The sequence below is a fragment of the Pristiophorus japonicus genome, chromosome 11 (assembly GCF_044704955.1).
Source record: "Pristiophorus japonicus isolate sPriJap1 chromosome 11, sPriJap1.hap1, whole genome shotgun sequence".
In the NCBI taxonomy this organism is placed as follows: Eukaryota; Metazoa; Chordata; class Chondrichthyes; family Pristiophoridae; genus Pristiophorus; species Pristiophorus japonicus.
Window position 1 is genome coordinate 198,226,849 of NC_091987.1, and position 20,767 is coordinate 198,247,615.

Sequence of the window (20,767 nt, forward strand, 5' to 3'; positions counted from 1 at the left end):
GCGAGTACGACATCTGACAATTTATCTCTACATTTATTATTAATCATCCCCGAAATGTTAGAAAATATATTAGTTCTTACCCCAGGGCTGCACCACCTTGGAGACATTTCTTGCCGTCGTCTTTCGTGTGGTAGTAGCAACACAAATCAAATGTCAGTATCTAAGTTGGATATCCAGGCCAAAGTTTCCGGTGTAACAGCGTGGGTATCTTGTAGGTTTCTGCAAAATTCCCTCAATGATGTGCTCCAGGGTCTGATTAGGAGCTCCACAGTCGCCTGATGTGGATGCTTTAATCTTCCACCTATGGAGAAGGTGGCAGCATCGCCCGGTTATGAAGTGGAGGATCTGTATACTGCTGATAGTTTATAGTTCCTCCTCCACTTCCTGATCCTGGCCTTCTCCAAAATCGACACATTTTACATTTTTCAGGATAGCATTCAAAGCTCTTTACTCTAATCACATACTTTTGAAGCAATATCACTGCAATCATGTGGCACCTTGGCTGAGATGAGTCAAGTTAAGATACAGAATGGGTGAAATTCAACTTTGGCTGTGTCGCAAAGCAGATCAGCCACCTGTTAGTCACACTTCCCGATTTTTTTTCTTTCCATTGACTTCGGGTTGGGTCTATAATGGGTTGCTGTTCATTTTGTGTCACCACTGAAGTTGAGTTTTTAATGACTGGCCACATCAAGCCAGCATTAAAGAATGAAAAAAGAAAGACTTGCATTTATATAGCGCCTTTCATGACCTCGGGACGTCCCAAACGCTTTACAGCCAATGAAGTATCTTTGGAGTGCAGTCACTGTTATAATGTGGGAAACGCGGCAACCAATTTGCGCACAGCAATCTCCCACAAAGAGCAATGTGATAATGACCAGATAATCTGTTTTTTAGTGATGGTGGTTGAGGGATAAATATTGACCAGGACACCGGGGATAACTCCCCTGCCCTTCTTCAAAATAGTGCCCTGGAATCTTTAACATTCACCTAAGAGAGCCTTGGTTTAACGTCTCATCCAAAAGAAGGAACCTCCAACAGTGCAGCACTCCCTCAGCACTGCACTGGGAGTGTCAGCCTAGATTCTTGTGCTCAAATCCCTGGAGTGGGACTTGAACCCACAACCTTCTGACTCAAAGGCGAACCTTAGCTGACAATCTTAAGAAATGGAAAAACTCCATGCCTGACGCCAGCTGACCACTTGTGATGGCCTCTAATTGATTTAAAAGGACAGTGCAGAAGGGAGCTAAAAATGTATATTTATCCTAACATCAAGGAAGTTTTAATAAATATTATTAAAGTTCACATCAAGAAGCTTTTAACATTGTAAGTGCACCCCTCCCCCCCCGAATAATGATTCACATTTACTTAAAAGCTTCTGAACATGATAGCCTAATTGTTTCACTTCATAACTGCATACTCCGAGAATTTCCGCAATTAGATATGTCAACTATAAAATGTAGTTGCGATTTTCATTTTTTTAAAGAGCTGTGTTTAAAGGTTAATCCCCTTGGGGACAATTGGTTCACCAGTAATGGAGCCGTACGCACCAATTTCTGGATCAGACACTGCAAAGGGTGATCCAGATTGGGGCAATTTTAGTTAAAGTCACATTGCTTTTGTTGGCAGTTTGGCCTTCAATGCAGCCCCTGAATCACTGAAGCGTCGTAATGGCTAAGTACAATTTCAGTCAGCTTACGACAACTCGCTGTTAATTGGTGCCTGCCGTGTCATTAACCAGAATTTCAAATTATTTTTGATTTTAGTGAAGCCTGAAATCACGTACGTAGAAAACAAGACTGCAGTAGAGCTTGAAGAACAGATTACATTGACCTGCGAGGCTAAGGGTGACCCCACCCCAACCATCATCTGGACAAAAGGCACCCACACTTACAGGGATGGAGAGCAGGTAGAAAAATTAAATGAAATCTAGCTTGACCCAAATGTGGATGAACTTGTACCACCTTCACCCGAATGGAGATGAGCACAACCTTCATCGGCTGTATGCCATTACTCGTATCCACTTACTCACACAGACCAAGCACCATTAGCAGTCCGCTCGCTGTCTCTTGCCTGCCTCCAAGCTTGTGGTTAAGCTGTGCATGATTTTATTGCTTGCCTGTCCTGAGGAGGATTTTAAGGAGCTGAAATGTAGCTCACATCTGCTTAGAATCCACAGGCAGATTTACAAATATTTCTTTACCGATGCCGCTCTCATCCAGTACCGACACACATCCATTGGTGCTGAGACTGATTGTGGCACTGGAATTGCTGCTCCAGCAGAGATCATCTGAGCTCATACAGAGACTGGTGATTGAACCTGGCACTTTCTGGACTGTCGGGCTCAATACCAAACCATGCAATGCATTTATTGATTCAGTCTTCAGGGGGGCTACATACGTTATTGTGCCATTTGCTGGTGGGGTGGCAAATATGTTGGCTACATTAGCAGGTTACCCAATTAGGAGGGGAAACAAAGCCCACTAATGTGCAAAAACAATATGCTTACTTCTCACGGTACACTATCTTTGAAAAGTAGCAAGATCATTTTATTTCTGCAATTAAAAACTTTGTGCAACGTAGCATGAGGGAGAGATAAAGATTGAATAATGGCATACAATCAGCAATGGCAGTCATCACGACAATTGTGCTCCCTGTTCAATGTGTGCTCTGATGATGCTATGAAAAGTATTTGGAAATCAAGCCCCTTTCATTAAGGCTGTGATCCATCATGTTAGTAGACTATAGAACCCTTGTGATTCCATTGTGTGAGAGTGGATGTTAATGCATGGTGTAAACTCACGTTCTCACAACATGCTGTGCTGTTGCAATACTTTATTCATAAATGCTCATAATGAACATTCCCATATGCTGGAAAAGGGGCATCTTCAGTTGATTACAAAACTTCACTCTATCCCATTTTGTAACCAGTTTACATACCCATGTGCCATTAAACAGCATGCAGGGATGTCTATTATAAAAAAGGATGATGCATGCATACGTCACCCATCCTCACCAGATTGCTTATTTTGTGTGTGAAACCTTTTAACCCATGTAATTACTTATATGGTGATATTCTGGATTGGGGCCCCATCTCATCAGACTAAATGATAAAGAACTGGAAAGTAATATGTATCCTGACATGTTATCTTGTGGAACGTGTCAGCATGGCATGTGTTTTGGCCTTGTAGATGAACATAAAAAATATATGTAGCGTAAAGATATGCGCTGTGCACTAGTTGCAGTAAATCCATTTGTAAAGAACCTTTTATGATTTAGCTACACCCAGCAGGTCTAGAGCAGTTATTTGCCCCTAATTGTCCTTTAATTGTAATTTCATATTTTGTAATCTAAATCTGCAATTATCTTTGTGCAGTCTTTTAGACAAAAGCAGGAAGAGATACCTTCAGCATTTCCAAATCTGGGCCACAAAAATCCATAGCTTTCTCAGACTGTGGCCAGAATTTTTCCCTATAAAAACGGTTGGAGGGCAGTTAAAGTGTTAAAATGTGATCCCTGACCTGACCCCACCCCCAGCATATACCCACTTCCGTTTTTTTTTGGAAGTTGGGCGGGGCTGGGGTGTGCGACCTACCCGCTCTCAATTAAAATATTATAATGAGGCCAAAAGCCACTTTTTTCTCCCTCCATTTTGTGTTTAACAGAATGGAAGCAGATTTCACACAGTTCGGGAAACCCGACAGTTAACCAGAGGTGGGGGGGTAAGTGGCTTTATTCCTACCTCCTGGATCCAGGGTCCCGACCCCACCCCCACGCCACCTTCCCAGGCCTCCCCCATCAACGATGACACCGCCCCCTCCCCCCCCCGGCGACCACTGGACAAACTACCCCCCCCCTATCAGCGATCCCTGGCATGATCCCCGACCCCTGCCGATCCCTGGGCAAATCACTCCCACCCATCAGCGATCCCTCGCCCCTCCCGATCCCCAACCCTTGCCGGTGTTTTCTCCCCCTCCCGATTACCGACCTCTGCCAATCCCGACCTCTGCCAATCCCAACCCCTGCCGATGTTCTCTTCCCCCTCCCGATCCCCGACCCCTGCCGGTGTTCTCTTCCCCCTCCCGATTACCGACCCTTGCCACTGCTCTCCGCCCTCCCGACCCCTGCCGATTGACAATCCCTCGCCCAGACCAGTCCCTGGCTTCTGAGGCCTACCCGCCTACAGCCAGCCTCTCAAGCTGGCTGGCTGTGGCCGTGAATCCGAGGCCTCGCATTCAAATCAGGCCGTGTCGTTAAAGTCAGCAGGGCCTGGGGGAAACACGGCCTCCTGGGTTTCCCGCCCACCTCGGAGGCCCCCCCTGCCTCCAACCCGCCAGCTGGGGAAAACTCCGGCCAAATACAGAGCTTGAAATGACTCCCAGGATACTAATGTATGAGCATTTGCTGAAATCATGTAAGGGTAAGGCCCCTCTCCTCACTATTTTAGCCTTCAGGAGCGAGGGATTTCAGGGAAACTTGCTAACTGTTCATATGTTGTTATCCCACCATGCAACTTCATTGGCACATGAGTTCCTCCATTTCATTAAAACTGTTTTGTATTTTAAATCTTAATAATTCATGTAAGCCAAGACAAACCGCTTAGAATGATTTAATAAAGAATCATCGCTGTAATTATATGTTTACCATTACTGCATTTGGATTTCATTAATTTTAAGTTTTAATTAACCTGAATGATACAGATGATAAAAACTGAAAGTGGAATGCCTGAGAAACCTAATTATTCAAAAATTCACAAGTGCCTGATATCAACTTGATAAAACTAGTGTAATGCACAGCGTCACTCTGGTGAACCGTGTGCTTCCTGCGTCTGCACAGGCCTGCTTCCACCAATAAAATTAGCATGCCTTTTACATAATTAATGTAAAGTGTAATTAAAATACGAGCACATGTAGAAAAATGTCCTACTTTGGTATGCAGTGGGCGCTGATCCAAATGTTAATAGCTTCTATTTTGGAAAAGTGCCAGCTGCAAGTAATTTTCCTGGAACAATAACGGTTGTCGTGGAAGACACTTTGACAATGAACGGCTTTGGAAAGTAGTATACCGAACAGAAACTTGGATGTTTATCTGTGACGAAAGACAGGAGGTTTGACTTGTGAATCTAATGGTAGGGCCCAGTGGAGAAGTCGGCCTCAATGCATTTGGTGTGAAGTTGAATTCACAAACTAATATTGGGTCAATGGGCTTTATATATAGTGTAGTAAAAACAGAAAATGCTGGAAATACTCAGCAGGTCAGGCAGCAACTGTGGAAAGAGAAACAGAGTTAATGTTTCAGGGCGATGAAAATTTGATCAGATCCGCTTCTGATGAAGGATCATCGACTTGAAACATTAACTCTGTTTCTCTCTCCACAAATGCTGCCTGACCTGCTGAGTATTTCCAGCATTTTCTGTTTTTATTTCGGATTTCCAACATCCGCAGTATTTTGCTTTTATATATATATATATATATATATATTAGCGGAGTTTTTGTAGTTACCTAAAATCTCTTACATTTGTGAAATGTCTCCTTATTGTTTCCACATTGGATTTGTCATTGGATCACATTTAACTGCCATTATTGTCATTCCTAGGCACTTAATTAGTCCTTTCCAGTCCATAGCTCTTCCTAAAATAACGCTTCTGAAGTGTTTAGGCCCAAGGCCATTCAATCCAATACATTCTGAGCTTGTTCAGGAGCACGCTGTCATTTGGGGAAGTTGCTTGACGGCTTTAGGTGGAACTTTAATGAGAACATGCAATGCTACAATACGCTGATGATTTTAAACATGCCAGAATTCCTTTATTAATTCCGATTCTAATGAATTCTCCAAAGAGAAGTCAGAAGTAGAACAATAGACAGTAGTGCATTTATCTGTTTAAAAATCTTGAACATGCAGAATATTTTTAGTCCACTGAATCACTTCCTTAAACTGGATCAATGAGACTTGGAAAAAGCTACAGTAATGTAAGTGTTCTATTATCCAACATGTTGGATTGACGGCAATAAAGTCCCATACAGACGCAGATCAGGTCTAACTTTTGACAGCATCTTGGCAAAATGCTAATAATTTCCATTTTTTTTTAAAAGTCCTCTTGTGATCTTTTAGCCAGCTTGGCTGATGACGGTACTTCAGTTGTTAGCTGAAGCTGGGAATGGACAAGTCCAATTTCAGAAAATGGCGACCCATTTTCACGTTTGCTTTTACAAGCAAGAGAAAAGGAAGCTGTCAGAATGATGTGTTGCTTCAGACCACTTGGACTGCAAACTGTGCATCATTCCCACTGCAGACAGTCAGTAAAACCACATCCAGTCCCATCAACACCTGAGCTGAGTCTCCAAGGACTGAGAAAGGCTAGTTAAGAATAAGTGGTATTATATAAGCGATACACACTCGCTCCGCTTCCCTTGCGCACTCCTACACTCTGGTTCATTGTTTGCCTTCTACTAGGCTAAAATCAAAAAATATTTTGATTTCATTCCATGACAAATATTGTTGAGGCAAATGAGGCAACCCAAGCATGTCTTTCATCACTTTTTTTTGTTGCTTGGTGTTCCTGTTCATCTGACTGTTTAGTCATTAAGCGATCATGTGCACTATTTGATGCTATCATCCATGCTTGTATCTGCTTGAATCCAATAGTGAAAAAGGGTTCCACAGTATCGTGATAGTGTAATGAGTTGTGAAATGAATGTTCTCATATTGTCATCAAACATATCATATAAATTATCCACATATCACTGTATATTGTCCTGTGTATTTGTGGTATGAGCGCCAGTCCTAATGTGGCCAGAAAGATTATAAAGAAATCCTTATTTGTATTTCACTTGCTTTTTCACTCCTTGTACACAGGAATTCTTTAAATCTGAGGTTATGGAAAAATATTTCTAACTTTCTGTTTTCGCTCATACCATGGGCTCAAGTTTCGGCCTGAGTTGCTCCTATTTTTTTTGGAGCAACTAGTTTAGAATGGAGTATCTTAGAAATTGCAATTCTTGGCATTTAGTTTGCTCCAATTCTAGTGAGTTAGAATAGTTTCGTTTTAGAGCAGTTTTTTTTTCCAAAAGTGGGCGTTACCAGCCACTTACGCCTGTTTTGCAAGTTTAGGCAGCGAAAACTTACTCCAAACTAACTTAGAATGGAGTAAGTGTAGATTTTCGTACGCTTAGAAAGACCTTGCCTACACTTTATAAATTAGGCGTAGAGAACGAGAGATGTGGGGGCGGGGGGAAGGGAAGTTTACAAGCATTAAACACTTCACTTTTACAAATAAAGAGCCATCATCAAAAGCCGAGGACTTGGGGCGGGTTCTGCCGCCGCCGATGCCGAGGACTCTGGGCGGAGCCCACCCACAGCAGACGACGGACCGCCGACCAGGACTTCGGGCAGGGCCCAATGCCGAGGACTCTGGGCGGAGCCCACCCACAGCAGACGATGGACCACCGACCAGGACTTCGGGCGGGCACCGCCGCCACCGAGGACGCCACTTTGGGCGGGACCCGCCCCCAGCGAGATGCCGGGGGGTCAGGCCTAGCCGCCGGCGAGAAGTTCGGGCAGGGCCTGCCCCCAGGAGATGCCGAGCGGGCTGCCGTGGAAGAGGTAAGTACTGTCAGGCCACTCGGCCTGGGATAGGGGCGACGTGCCTTCGGCCAGGGATAGGGTCGTCGCCTGGAGACAGGACGTGCTGGGAGGGCCATGAGCTACTGCGCATGCGCGTAGCCTCCACTACGCTCGCGCGCAACTGCCAGCACTATGTTTGGTGCAGGGCTGTAACTCTGTCCCCAGCAGCTCCTGCTGCGCCGTGCCGGGCTGGAAACGGCCCGACAAATATCGCAGAATCGCGAGGTACGTATTTGACGCTTTTTCAGTTCTACAAATTAAGCGGGCCTCTTTGATGTGTGCCGTTCTAACGGGGGTCCGAAACTTGAGCCCCATGTTTTCTCATTTTCTGTCTTCTGTGACCTCGGTATTTTCTTGTTGTGCTCTTTTTTTGGCTCGTATCTGCTGTTTTCTTCTTTGTCGCTGCTGTTTTTGTTTCCCTTGTACAGACCCTGAGATTATTACATTTGGTTGCAGTTTATTTCACAAAACTGCCTTTGTACTTTCCTGGTTGTATGCCTCTGTCCTTCATATGTTCTTAGAATGCTGTAGAAACTAGGTTATTCTCGTTGCAGGAAATAGTGATTTCTTCTTAAGAATTCTTAACTTGCCATCTAGTATATTTTGGTGTCAAAATCTTATAATGATAGAAAAGCCCTATTGGAATAGGAGTGCTATTAAGAATTTGATGAAAGGTAAGCTGCGACTTGTAGCAAAATCATAAAATCCCTTGTAAAGAATGGGTTTATGATTTTGCCACAAAGAGGGAACAGAGGAAATCTTCCCTGTAACAGATAGAAGTTTACATTTTGACTGGAGGATTTGATGGAATCCAAAAACAATTTGTTTGGTCATTTATTAACCAACTTGTGGCTTCCTGTCGGGAGAATAGTCAAAGAACTGAAACCTGGATGTTGTGTTGTGTGCCATTGTCGTATGAAGACTTCTGTTCACTTCATATTCCTTTGCCTGCTATTATAACAGAGGAATAGCTACTAAAATCTCCACTAAAAAAACAGGAAGGGCTGATTTTGTACATCAGAACTTCCAGGTTAAAGTCAAAAATATCAAGGTAGGTTTGCAAGTTTAAAATTTGCAAACAAACTAAATCCACACTTTCCACCACATTAGGAAACATTGTAGAAATGTGTAATAATGGTCTCATCTGGCTCTTACACTTGACTTTCCTGACTTGGGAGGACCATGTCTGTTTAGTTATCGCTGGAGGTGGAGTTAAATCTACCTTAGAATGTTTGCTGTGGAGCTGTTCTGTGCTATAATGTGACGTTACCATTAATTGCTTCTCTCCTTTCATCAGATGTTAATTGGTGGAACTCTCAGGTTAGTGTTCTGCTTACTGCCCCATTTTTTTTTTATTCATTCATGGGATGTGTGAGTCACTGGCAAGGCTGGCATTTATTACCCATCCCTAATTGCCCTTGAGAAGATGGTGATGAGCTGCTGCCTTGAACCGCTGCAGTCCGTGTGGCGACGGTACTCCCAATAAACTCAGACGGTTTATTGTTCCTCTGGGTATTTTACATTAATTAAGTGTGGCACTAACTTAACCATACCCTCTGCTGCAGCAATAATAAAAGTAACTCAAAGGAAAGTAGATTTTAACTTTCCCCATCAGGCAGGAAACTGGTGGTACACAATGCCTTTTCATTGACTGGCCCGGTGAAGTTACAATCAACCCCAACATTTAATTTGTTTTTCAAACAGTATCAAGTGATCCATTCTTACCTGATAAGCTAGGACAAAACCTTACTATTGGATATCAGAACAGTATATTATATAACCCTGATATATTATTTCTGGTTTAAAAACTTAAATGCCACCTGTAATGAGCTTCACTTTGTAAATCAGGGCCTTGCTGCCCAGAACAGAAAATAGCTGTGGTTTACATTCTGACTGAGCTTTATGTCTGCCACTTTCTTTGGCATCACTCACTCGATTGATAACATTTGCTTCGAGGAATCCTTGGCACAGCCAGGTTTCAAGCCCCAAACACAAGGCTTTAAACCTTGATGTCTAACAGCTTAATGTACCTAATTCAATTTGTCAGTCTGACATCTTACTACTTTTAAAAGTTAAATTAATTTTATGATCTAGACATTGACACAAAACTAGTTACTGGTGAAAATACATTTTACTAAATTGGATAGACAATTAGGTGAAGTACTTCTTTGCTTAAAAAAAATAGTTGGGAAAAATATTATTTTAAGGTTTGTTAAGAATGCTGCCTTACTGGGATTGAGACCCGTGAACCAAGTCCTGCTCTCTGCTAGGCTCTCTAGTGCTTTGATCATGGTTCGTATGTTAAAGTCTGATGTCCATCAATAGAAGAGATAGGGTCAAAAGATAAAGGTTTAGGGCTCATGGGATTGGGGGTAATATGGGATTGAGGATGGTTAATGGACAGATAAGAGAGTAGGAATAAATGGGACAATTTTAGGATGGCAGGGTGTAGTGCAGTATCGCAAGGATCAGTGTTTGGGTCTCAGCTATTTACAATCTATATCAATGACTTAGATGAAGGGACCGCGTGTAATATATTCAAGTTTGCTGATGATACAAAGCTAGGTGAGTAAGTAAGCTGTGAGGTCACAAGGAGGCTGCAAAGAAATATAGACCGGTTAAGTGATTGGGCAAGAAGGTGGCAGGTGGAGTACAATGTGGGGAAGTGTGAAATTATCCATTTTAGTAGGATGAATGGAAAAAAAGAATATTATTTTAAAAGATGATAGACTAGTAAATTCAGAGGGATTTGGGTGCTCTTCCACATGAATCACAAAGTTAACATGCAAGTACAGCAAGCAATTAGGAAGGCAAATGGAATGTTAGCTTTTATTGCAAGGGGGTTGGTGTATAAGAGTAAGGAAGTCTTGCTGCAATTAGATAGGGCTTTGGTGAGACCACACCTGGAGTACAGTTTGGTCTCTTTACCCAAGAAAGGGGGTGCAATGAAGATTCACTAGATTGATTCCTGGGAAGAGAGAGCTGCCCTTTGAGGAGAGATTGAGTAGAATGGGCCTATATTCTTGGGAATTTAGAAGAATGAAAAGTATAAAATTCTTGGAGTGCTTGACAGGGTAGATGCTGAGGGGCTGTTTCCCCTGGCTGGGGAGTCTAGAACATAGTCTCAGGATAAGGGGTTGACCATTTAGGACCGAGATGAGAAATTTCTTCACTGAGAGTTGTGAATCTTTGGAATTCTCTACTCCAGAGGGCTATGGAAGCGCAGTCATTGAGTATATTCAAGATTGAGATCAATAGATCTTTGGGCACTGAGCGAATTAAAGGATATGGGGATCAGGCGGGAAAATGGAGTTGAGGTTGAGGATAAGCCATGATCATATTGAATGGCAGAGCAGGCTCATGTATGGCCCACTCCTGCTCCCATTTCTTGTGCTCTTATGTCATTTAACCAGCATAGCAGTAAATTAAAACATTTCCAAGCTCTATGAAGCTCTATTTTAATTTGCAATCGTACCATACCTCCTAAAGTTGTCACCACTAATTAACTTTTACTCACATGCAAGTGTCTGATTTGTTAGATAGTAAATGATGTAGCGTAAAAATTAAAATATAAAAAAATATGGTACGTAAAAATAGTTTGATGATAAATCATTATTCCTGCACACCAAACCTTTCTTGAATAGGAGAGTCAGGGCTGTCACTGTCAGGAAAAACAGAAGCAGTGCTTTGCAGGAATTAAACAGCTGGATGGACAATCTTTTTGATATTTATACTGTTTGCCTGGCTAGTTAGCTGCTCGAGAAGCATTAAAGGTTCATTATTGCGGGTGCATTGTGATTGGTTGACGTATTTTCATTGCCACTAATGAAATTGCTCACTTCAGTATTTGCTCATTTCACTTGTCTGCATTCCGGTGATTTTTGATCGCAGCCTGTTAAATTCTACCAAATCCTGCCAGTTCTTGGGGAAATAGGAGCGGTTTTATTTCCGTTTTGAATCTCCACCCACACAAACATCTGACAGATGTTGCACAGTGACAGAAACAATTAATGGGAATGGCACACTTCAGCAATGAGAGGCCCTGCACCAGTCAAGTGCAGTGAGCACCTATAATGCAGCATTTTTTATTCATGTATTTTCACATGTATTGTCATGAAGAGACCGCACCACCACCTTCTAAACTCAGATAATCCCTGGGGAGAGGGGTAATTTCCACTTGAGTTGGGGGGTGGTAAACTGGCTGTAGCGGATTGGCTGCCTATTATACACCCTGTCCAAATTTCCTCACTCCCGCACAAGTGAAAATTACCCCCATCCTTTTGTGTGGTGGCAAGTGGCACTACGTTAAATGCCAAGGAAGATAATAGTCTGATATTATGAATGTGTTGCTCAGCTTTAGCCTTCTCATAAAATGCTGAGATCGCAATGATTTCAATAGCTTGTTTATTATAGCCCCTAAATTAGGTCAGTGAAAGTAATCTGGTCTGCTTTTCCCAAGAGTGGGCGACAGCAGATTCTCTGCCAGCAGCACTGAAAGGAAATCAGTTGGTGAAACACAAAGCTATTTTTATCCTGTTGCTCCCAATAGAAAATCTTCAAGCATTGGTCTAGGTGGCAGTGCATGTCTGTTTGCTTTCCACTAACAGAACGCATTGGCTGGACAAGTCGTCACCTAGGGTGTGTTTTTTAAAACAATCTAACTCATTAGAACCCCTGACTTGAAACAAGTTTCAACCTTCACTGTTCTTATCCCCTCTGGTGTCCACATTAGCACAAAAAGATTTGAAGTGTTTATCACTGCGACCTTGACCACTAGCCTTCCCAGAGTGTAAAACTGGGTCAACATTGGGAGAAGCACTTTTCCTCGTCTAGTTTGATTACCAAAACCAAAAGAAGCTGTTAAATAATTTTAGTGGATTCTGTCATTTTTAGCTAATGCTTGTTGGTGCCAGAAAACTTCATTTTTCATTTTGTGCGTAAATGATGGGTATGGTGAATGCCCACTATGCTGCTGCCCAGGAGGCCTGAGGCCTACAAAATGTCCGAGATGCACAGCATGCTGGGATTCCTAGCCCAGTCCCAGCATGCTAGCACTGGGCTAGGAATCTGTTGTGTGCTCAACTCATTCAGCCTCCAACTTTCTTTTATATAAGAACAGAAGAAGTAGGAGAAGGTGTAGGCCATTTGGCCCCTTGAGCCTGTTCTGCCATTCAATGACATCATGGCTGACCTAATCTTGGCCTCAACTCCACTTCCCTGCTCGCTTCCCTTTATATTGGGTATGGGTGCTGAAGGAGAGGCAGTCTGTAAATATAAAACCAAAAACCAGACACCTCTGCCTTTTCATGCTGGCACCACTCGCACCAGTGCCCCCAGTGTCTGATACCAGCCTTCCTGCCTCACTTGACCCCCTTCTCCAAGCAACTGGCAACCAACAGCCTTTCACAGGCTGCTGACACCTGATGCTGCATTCCTGGTACTCCCAGCACATCAGTGAAAGGAACGGCAGTAAATTATGCAAAAGGTCTGATCTTGCATTACCCAGTAATGTCCGCCCATTTCTGGACAGGTCCACCTAGCTTCTGCTTAACGACACTGCACTCGGGTCACATTATCCGTCCCATGATACAGTTTTACGGAGGAACCGAGGAATAAAGTTCACATCAAAGGATGTGCAGAATATGGGACAAAGTTTAACAATTGTGGAAGCAGCTTAGTTTCTCACCATTTAAAAATTATCCTTGTTGTAAAATTCTATAAAATCAATTTTTAAATACTAACTGAATTTCATATGTTTAAAAATAACTATTATTACTACAGTTGAGTCTGGTTATTGCACACACTATTTATCTTCCAAGGTTTGGGCATCTTTACTGACCTTAATGGAATTTCCGCCAAGACCCAAGGAAAAAAACATTGTGGTGAGGATTTATCACCTTTTTTAGTAATGAGGTTCCACTGTATTTGCATAGCCTTTATAGCCTGAACAAAGCATCTTTAAATGTAACAACTGTAGCTGGCTGTGCATGTTCATTATGTTAACATATATCTAAAGTACTTGTGTTTCATGTTTGTTTCCTCCAGGATTCATGGACACGGCCCGTGACGCTAAAGGTATGGCTACTTATCTGTAGCCAAACTCTCTAACTCTTAACAAGCACTAGCACAGAGAGCAAGTTTTTAAAAAGTCACAAAATTAACCAAACTAACCCTGCAGATTATAACCGAGATGAGGTTTACTAATGGATAGCATTTACAGAATTGAAAGTTTAAAATTTCAGGCTGACCTTTGTATTCTTCACAGTTGCTGCAAGGCTCATATATTTTGACAGAAAATGAGGTGGTGCTGATATTATTTTGGTGCCATTATTTCTAAAGCAGTTTAAAGATGTTGATTATTATTAAAATCATACGGTTAATTGCTGACTGGGTTGTACATTCATCAATTCAAGGACTTTTCAGATTTTGTTTTGAAACTCCTCACTCTCTTCTCCTGCATTGGGTTACTTTTAGAAACGCCGATACAAACTATTAAGAGAAATAAATTAATTTAGAACATTTCACTTATTCTATCTCTGAGCTTTCTGTTGAAATAGTGTGTGTGTGTGTGTTTTTTATGTATCAGCCACCAAAGAACTCACTTCAGGAGTGGAAGCAAGTCTTCCTCGATTCCGAGGGACTGCCTATGATGATGATTACATACAATAAATATCGGGTTTAAAAATGATCAAATAACTAGCCACCATACAAGGCTAGGTCTGCTCATAGTATTCTCTTAGTTTACTGATCTTAAAATGTTTAATTTTAATTATAGAAACGGCATTTTGAAAGTTGTACCATATTGTGTGAAAATGGTAAACCTTCAGTGTTTAGTTAATATATTTATGGGATTATGCACTTTTTTTTAAAGCAAATTCACTCGCGATTTTAGAAAATCATTTCCGAGAACTAGTTGAAGGCTATCCAGGTATTATGCAGCTGTAAAGGCAGATAGAGTTGACTGTATAACTGACTCTTTAAGAGGTGGGCGCACGAGAGTGATAGAAGGTAATTGGGCCACTAATTTACTTCTGTGCTTAGAAGAAAACATAAGCTTCTGCATGGTATCCTCTGTGCAGCAATGTGCCTGAGGTTGGGAATCACCAGTGCTATAATCTGTGTCTGCCATTCCATAACACGGTGTGTTGGTACCGCAGTACACAATACTGCCTTCAAACTGCACTGAGCTGGCATTCAGAGTGTCAAGTCTAAAGGCAGTTTGAGCAATTTTCTTGTGATGACAGCATGATTCATTTAGCACTTTAATATGTGGGTCCACTGCATCTTAATTTATCGCTGGCCATAAATTAAGACATTTAATCAGGTGTGAGTTGAGTTTATTCAAATTTACCACTTCAGCAAGCAGATATCAACGACTTGACCTTTGTGAATGAGTATGATGTTTAGCACAGAGGCAAAGGAAAAGAGAAGTCACACAGGCAATCATATTTTAGTGAAACAGTACATAATGTTCAAACACATTTTTTTGGCACTGAGTAAGCTTTGCCCACAGAAGAGGGCCATTGAAAAGCTTGGACCAGCTTGCCCCCCGCCCCAAAAAATCACATTTTCTAAAGTGCTGAGCTATACAAAGGACTATAGGAAGTGTATCAATGTATTCAAATGTGGATTTCAATTACAAATGGAGTTCATGAAAATCTTCAACAAACAGCACCTACATAGTCCCCAAAAGAGTACTCATTTGCCAAAATAAAATTGTGCAATACAATGATTTTCTGAATCAAAGAGTCGCCACTTCAATAGAATCATCTTATCCTGGTAAGTGTTATGAACTTTTCTTTTTAAAGTTAATCATTTTCAGTACTAATAAAGCCCTTAATTATGAGCTTGCCAGGTCAACCACAGTGGACAGATGCTGACACTTTACCATCCCAGGTATACTCAATGATGACTGCTCAAGTTGCTCAAACTGTCAATGACATTGTATAGTTTAACTACATCAAGTTGCCACAGTGACATCGGCATAACTGAGACATTAAAATGCTTGCCACACTGATCAGAAATTTAAACTAGCTCTAGATTGTGGCCATTCAGAGCGGCTTAATGTCTTAAGGCTACCCTGCAATATTGTACAGTCACCATTTGGCTATTTGTGGCTGGTGTGATGTGTTATTGAGAGTATGACCCTGTAGAGAAGCAGCCATTGTAGAATTCAGCAAACAGTACTTATTAGATTCTGTAAATTGGAAACAAAATTTGAATAAAGGAATGCAAACTTCTACGACACTCCTTAAACGCCATCCCTTTACTTGTTTTGCACACTTTTTGAAATAATGGCCCTGAATTCGCGGTCCCGATGGACGCGGACAAGGTATGCACGTGCCTGTAGGGGCCCTGCAAGATCCGGTTTAGGAATGCACTGCGCATGCACCTAAACCTAAAACTTGCGATCTGTCAACATCTGGAATGAAAGGGCCTCCATGGGCGGAGAGTTGGGCCATTTGCCCAACTTCTGCCCAGCGAATGCTTGTAAAATTCTTACAAATAAAAGCAGGGGTAAGGCCTGCTTTTATCAGTGTAAGACTTTTAAAGGACAGAAATTTTTTTTTTCAATAATTCAAACATTTAAGAACCTATGAAATAAGGTACGTTTATTTTACACTCTTTAAAATATGTACATTTATTTTTTAAACAATTAATATTTTGTTTTAAATAATTAAATTCCATTTTGATTCATTTTAAATGTGATATTTTAAAAAAAATTATTTTAAGTATGTATTTTTTGGGTATTCCCATTCATACTTACGATGATCCCAGAGTGCTCAAGGAAGTGGCCCTAGTAATTGTGGATGCATTGATGATCATTTTCCAACAGTCTATCAACTCTGGATCAGTTCCCATGGACTGGAGGGTAGCTAATGTAACACCACTTTTAAAAAAAAAAGGAGGGAGAGTGAAAATGGGTAATTATAGACCGGTTAGCTTGACATCGGTGGTGGGGAAGGTGTTGGAGTTGATCATGAAGGACAAAATAGCAGCGCATTTGGAAAGCGGTGACAGAATCGGATCAAGTCAGAATGGATTTATGAAAGGGAAATCATGCTTGACGGATCTTCTGGAATTTTTTGAGGATGTAACTAGCAGTGTGGACAAGGGAGAACCAGTGGATGTGGTGTATTTGGACTTTCAGAAGGCTTTTGACAAGGTACCGCACAAGAGATTGTTGTGCAAAGTCAAAGCACATGGTATTGGGGGTAATATACTGATGTGGATAGGGAACTGGTTGGCAGACAGGAAGCAGAGAGTCGGAATAAACGGGTCCTTTTCAGAATGGCAGGCAGTGACTAGTGGAGTGCTGCAGGGCTCAGTGCTGGGACCCCAGCTCTTTACAATATACATCAATGGTTTGGATGAAGGAATAGAGTGTCATATCTCCAAGTTTGCAGATGACACTAAACTGGGTGGCGGTGTGAGCTGTGAGGAGGACGCTAAGAGGCTGCAGGGTGACTTGGACAGGTTAGGTGAGTGGGCAAATGCATGGCAGATGCAGTATAATGTGGATAAATGTGAGGTTATCCATTTTGGGGGCAAAAACACGAAGGCAGAATATTATCTGAATGGCGGCAGACTAGGAAAAGGGGAGGTGCAACGAGACCTGGGTGTCATGGTTCATCAGTAACTGAAAGTGGGCACGCAGGTACAGCAGGTGGTGAAGAAGACAAATGGTATGTTGGCCTTCATAGCTAGGGGATTTGAATATAGAACTGAATTACTGCAGTTGTACAGGGCCTTAGTGAGGCCTCACCTGGAATATTGTGTTCAATTTTGGTCTCCTAGTCTGAAGAAGGACGTTCTTGCTATTGAGGGAGTGCAGCGAAGGTTCACCAGACTGATTCCAGGGATGGCTGGGCTGTCATATGAGAAGAGACTGGATCAACTGGGCCTTTATTCACTGGAGTTTAGAAGGATGAGAGGGGATCTCATAGAAAGATATAAGATTCTGATGGGACTGGACAGGTTAGATGCGGGAAGAATGTTCCCGATGTTGGGGAAGTCCAGAACCAGGGGACATAGTCTTAGGATAAGGGGTAGGCCATTTAGGACTGAGATGAGGAGAAACTTCTTCACTCAGAGTTGTTAACCTGTGGAATTCCCTGCCGCAGAGAGTTGTTGATGCCAGTTCACTGGATATTTTCAAGAGGGAGTTAGATATGGCTCTTACGGTGAAGGGGATCAAGGGGTATGGTGAGAAAGCAGGAAAGGGGTACTGAAGGAATGATCAGCCATGATCTTATTGAATGGCAGTGCAGGCTCGAAGGGCCGAATGGCCTATTCCGGCACCTATTTTTCTATGTTTCTATACGGAGCTCACTACAAGTATGAATGGGAATACCCTACTTTGATTGGGTGGCCGTCCCACGTGACCCCAGGGATGTGTGCGAAGCGCCTACGTCCCTGGGATACGTGGGCCTCTACGCAGGCCTACGCATAGAGCCCTAGGACCGCAAGTCTCCAAACCTCCCGGACCACCAGGTAAGTTTGTCGATATTTTTCAGGTTGGAGGTATCCATCCTCGGAAAGCCTCTGGCAGAAATTTTAAGGCCAAACACATAACTGTCCCTGAGTGAAATGTGTTGTATTTATTTTGCCAAATAATGTAGTGAGGATTATAATGTTATTCCTCATTTGTTCAATCTCTGCATACAAATATGAATTTCATATCGCATGGAGAAAATCAGCAGTGATTTTCGTTCATGTGCTGGCAAGAATTGCTATCGCTTTTGAAGCTAAGCTTCTTTCAAAGAACAAGGAAGATGTTTACAGTACAACGTCGGAAATCCGGCAACCTCGGGACCGAGTCCGTGCCAGTTTTTGGGTTGTACTGGATTTCGGACCTCGGTGCTCCTCGCCACCCACTGACCCTCCGCTTCTCATCGCCCGCCGACCCTCCGCTCCTCGCTGCCCGCCGATCCTCCGGTCCTCACCGTCCTCGGTTCTCCGGTCCTGCATTTTTACCGGTTTCCTAGTCCCTCGATGCCCAATGTCGCCATCTTGGCCACCTCAAAAATGGCCGGTTTTCTGACAATTCCGGTTTTGGGAATTCCGAATTCGGGACGTGGCACCTGTAGTAGTAAAAACAAAAAAATGCTGGAAATCTCAGCGGGTCAGGCAGCATCTGTGGAGAGAAACAGAGTTACCCTTTCATGTCTGTGACCCTTCGTCAGAACTGGAAAAGTTCGAGATGTAACAGATTTTTAAGTAAGTGCAGGGGCAGAGAAAGAGGGAAGGGAGGAAAGAACAATAGGGAAGGTCTGAGGTAGGGTGGAAGGTAGGAGAGATTAGAGAGACAAAAGTGATGTTGGCCAAAAATGTGCTGTAATGGCACAAGTTAAGAAACAAATGATGCGTCTAGCTGGGGTGTGAATGGCGGAATCATCACCAGCTGCCATGGGAAAGAGAAAACGGGGGATTGTAAAAAGAAAGGAGGAAAGGGAAAAAAATATGGGCAGATGTATAGTAGGTAAGCTAACATTTTACGTATATACATTCTGAGTTAGTTGAATAGTTTTTATATACTTGTTCAATTTTGTATTTTCAATTGGCTTAATGGTTTATTTTATTAATTCTTCATCCAGAGTTGTCTTCTGCTCAATGTCAATCCATTATTGGCAATTCATACACAGATAATAAGTATAAGTTCCCGTTGCCCACTCATCCTACTCCGTGTAGCTCTTGCAGATGCTGGAATCTTTTGTTAATGTGTGCTGCTGTTTTATTCTACGGGCTGGATTTTCGTGTCGTTTGCGCTCTGGGTTTTGACCCTCTGCGGCGAAAAATGGAGCGGTGAGGTCTTTTTCGTCCGGGCGCGATCCTCCGGTCGGGTTTTGCGGCAGCGCTTAGAAGCACCGCCGGGTGTGCAACAGCTCTCCTTGCGACACCGGCAGTAGTTTGGACTCTCACCCGACCCGTGCGTCCCGAAGCGCGCCCCGCGATGACCACCAGGGAAAACACAGCGGTCCAGCCCTGCCAGCGGCGGTGAGGTAGATAAACTGCTAAAAAGGTCAGTTCCAGTGTGTGTTCTTTTTTTTTTGTAGCGATTTGTGTTGTGGGGGTGTTGACAATGCTTTTTGAATGATTTTGTGAATTTCCCCCCCCTCCCCCACCCTTCCAAGGCCCCTCTCTGAGCGCTCCCGGCCCCGCACTTTAGTTGGCGAGGTTCCCGTTGTTGCGCCGCGCCTTCCTTTGCACTGCGGCGTCGTGCCCAAAATGGCAAAAGTTACTCCACACAGCTCAAACGTTAATCAGGTGGGAATTTTCCCGCCCCGCAAACGGCAAAGCCGGAAATCCAGCTCTACGAACCATGCTTTTGTTTCTTTATTCAGGTGGAGGTTGTCTTCACTCTTGCACAAAAATGCGGCAGTTACGAATGTTTCCCAATGTTCCCTCCCGAACATTGAAGTGCTGCGTTGCACTGCAAAAATGTAAATAGGTTTGTTGCACATGTTGGAAGACGTGGCTGTATTGAGAAATGTATTTAGTGTTGATTAAAGTTGTATTGCATCTTTATGATTTAAACTAGGGAATATGGCATGTATTAAAAAGAAATAGGCATGTAGCAGATTGAAATAAATTTGTCAGTTCATACAACTGGTGATATAGGAATTTGAACTGTTGAAATAGGTAAGATTTCGGAATTGAATTTACTGCTGAATAATTAGCTGAATTGGTGATTGGTGACCATTAAATTCAACCTCAACTTAAACTGCTACAATAGTCATGCAAATGGTAACCTTGTAAACTGATACCCCAAAATAATTTGTTTGAACAGGTTATTTTATAGGATGATGCAGTGAAATAAATGTAAGTTGTTTTTCATTGATCTACAGTAAGATGTTTGGAGGGAATATTTGATAGCCAGTTTCTTTAATTAGTTTGCTTTGATTACTGTTCTGTGTTTCTGCTGTCAGGTTGTCTTTTAGTGCAGTGTGATGCATATTTCCTCCTTCCTCCCCCACAAAGATTGCCTCAACTGTTTCAACTGCGATCTCCAGAACAGTGGCTTTATGCATCGGTACAAGGATAGTTAATTCGGCCCAGAAAGGAATGCAGTTAAATGATTGCCAGGGTTTGATAATGTCATCTTTAAGTAGATGTCCCTATGTAAGGACACGAGATAGATTTC

At 42.5% G+C, this 20,767-nt stretch overlaps 1 protein-coding gene across 10 annotated transcripts in view; it reads left to right on the forward strand.

Moving 5' to 3' along the window:
- The window catches only part of LOC139276426 (neural cell adhesion molecule 1-like), a 632,849-nt gene that overhangs the window by 425,084 nt on the left and 186,998 nt on the right, over window positions 1–20,767 (forward strand). For 4 of the 10 annotated variants that reach the window (XM_070894397.1, XM_070894399.1, XM_070894398.1 and 1 more), the window contains exons 8-10: window positions 1,767–1,909; window positions 13,443–13,505; window positions 13,669–13,698. In XM_070894397.1, coding sequence (XP_070750498.1) covers window positions 1,767–1,909; window positions 13,443–13,505; window positions 13,669–13,698 — 236 coding nt within the window. The remainder of the gene's footprint in view (window positions 1–1,766; window positions 1,910–13,442; window positions 13,506–13,668; window positions 13,699–20,767) is intronic. The other 6 variants (XM_070894401.1, XM_070894404.1, XM_070894396.1 and 3 more) reach the window with 3 other exon arrangements.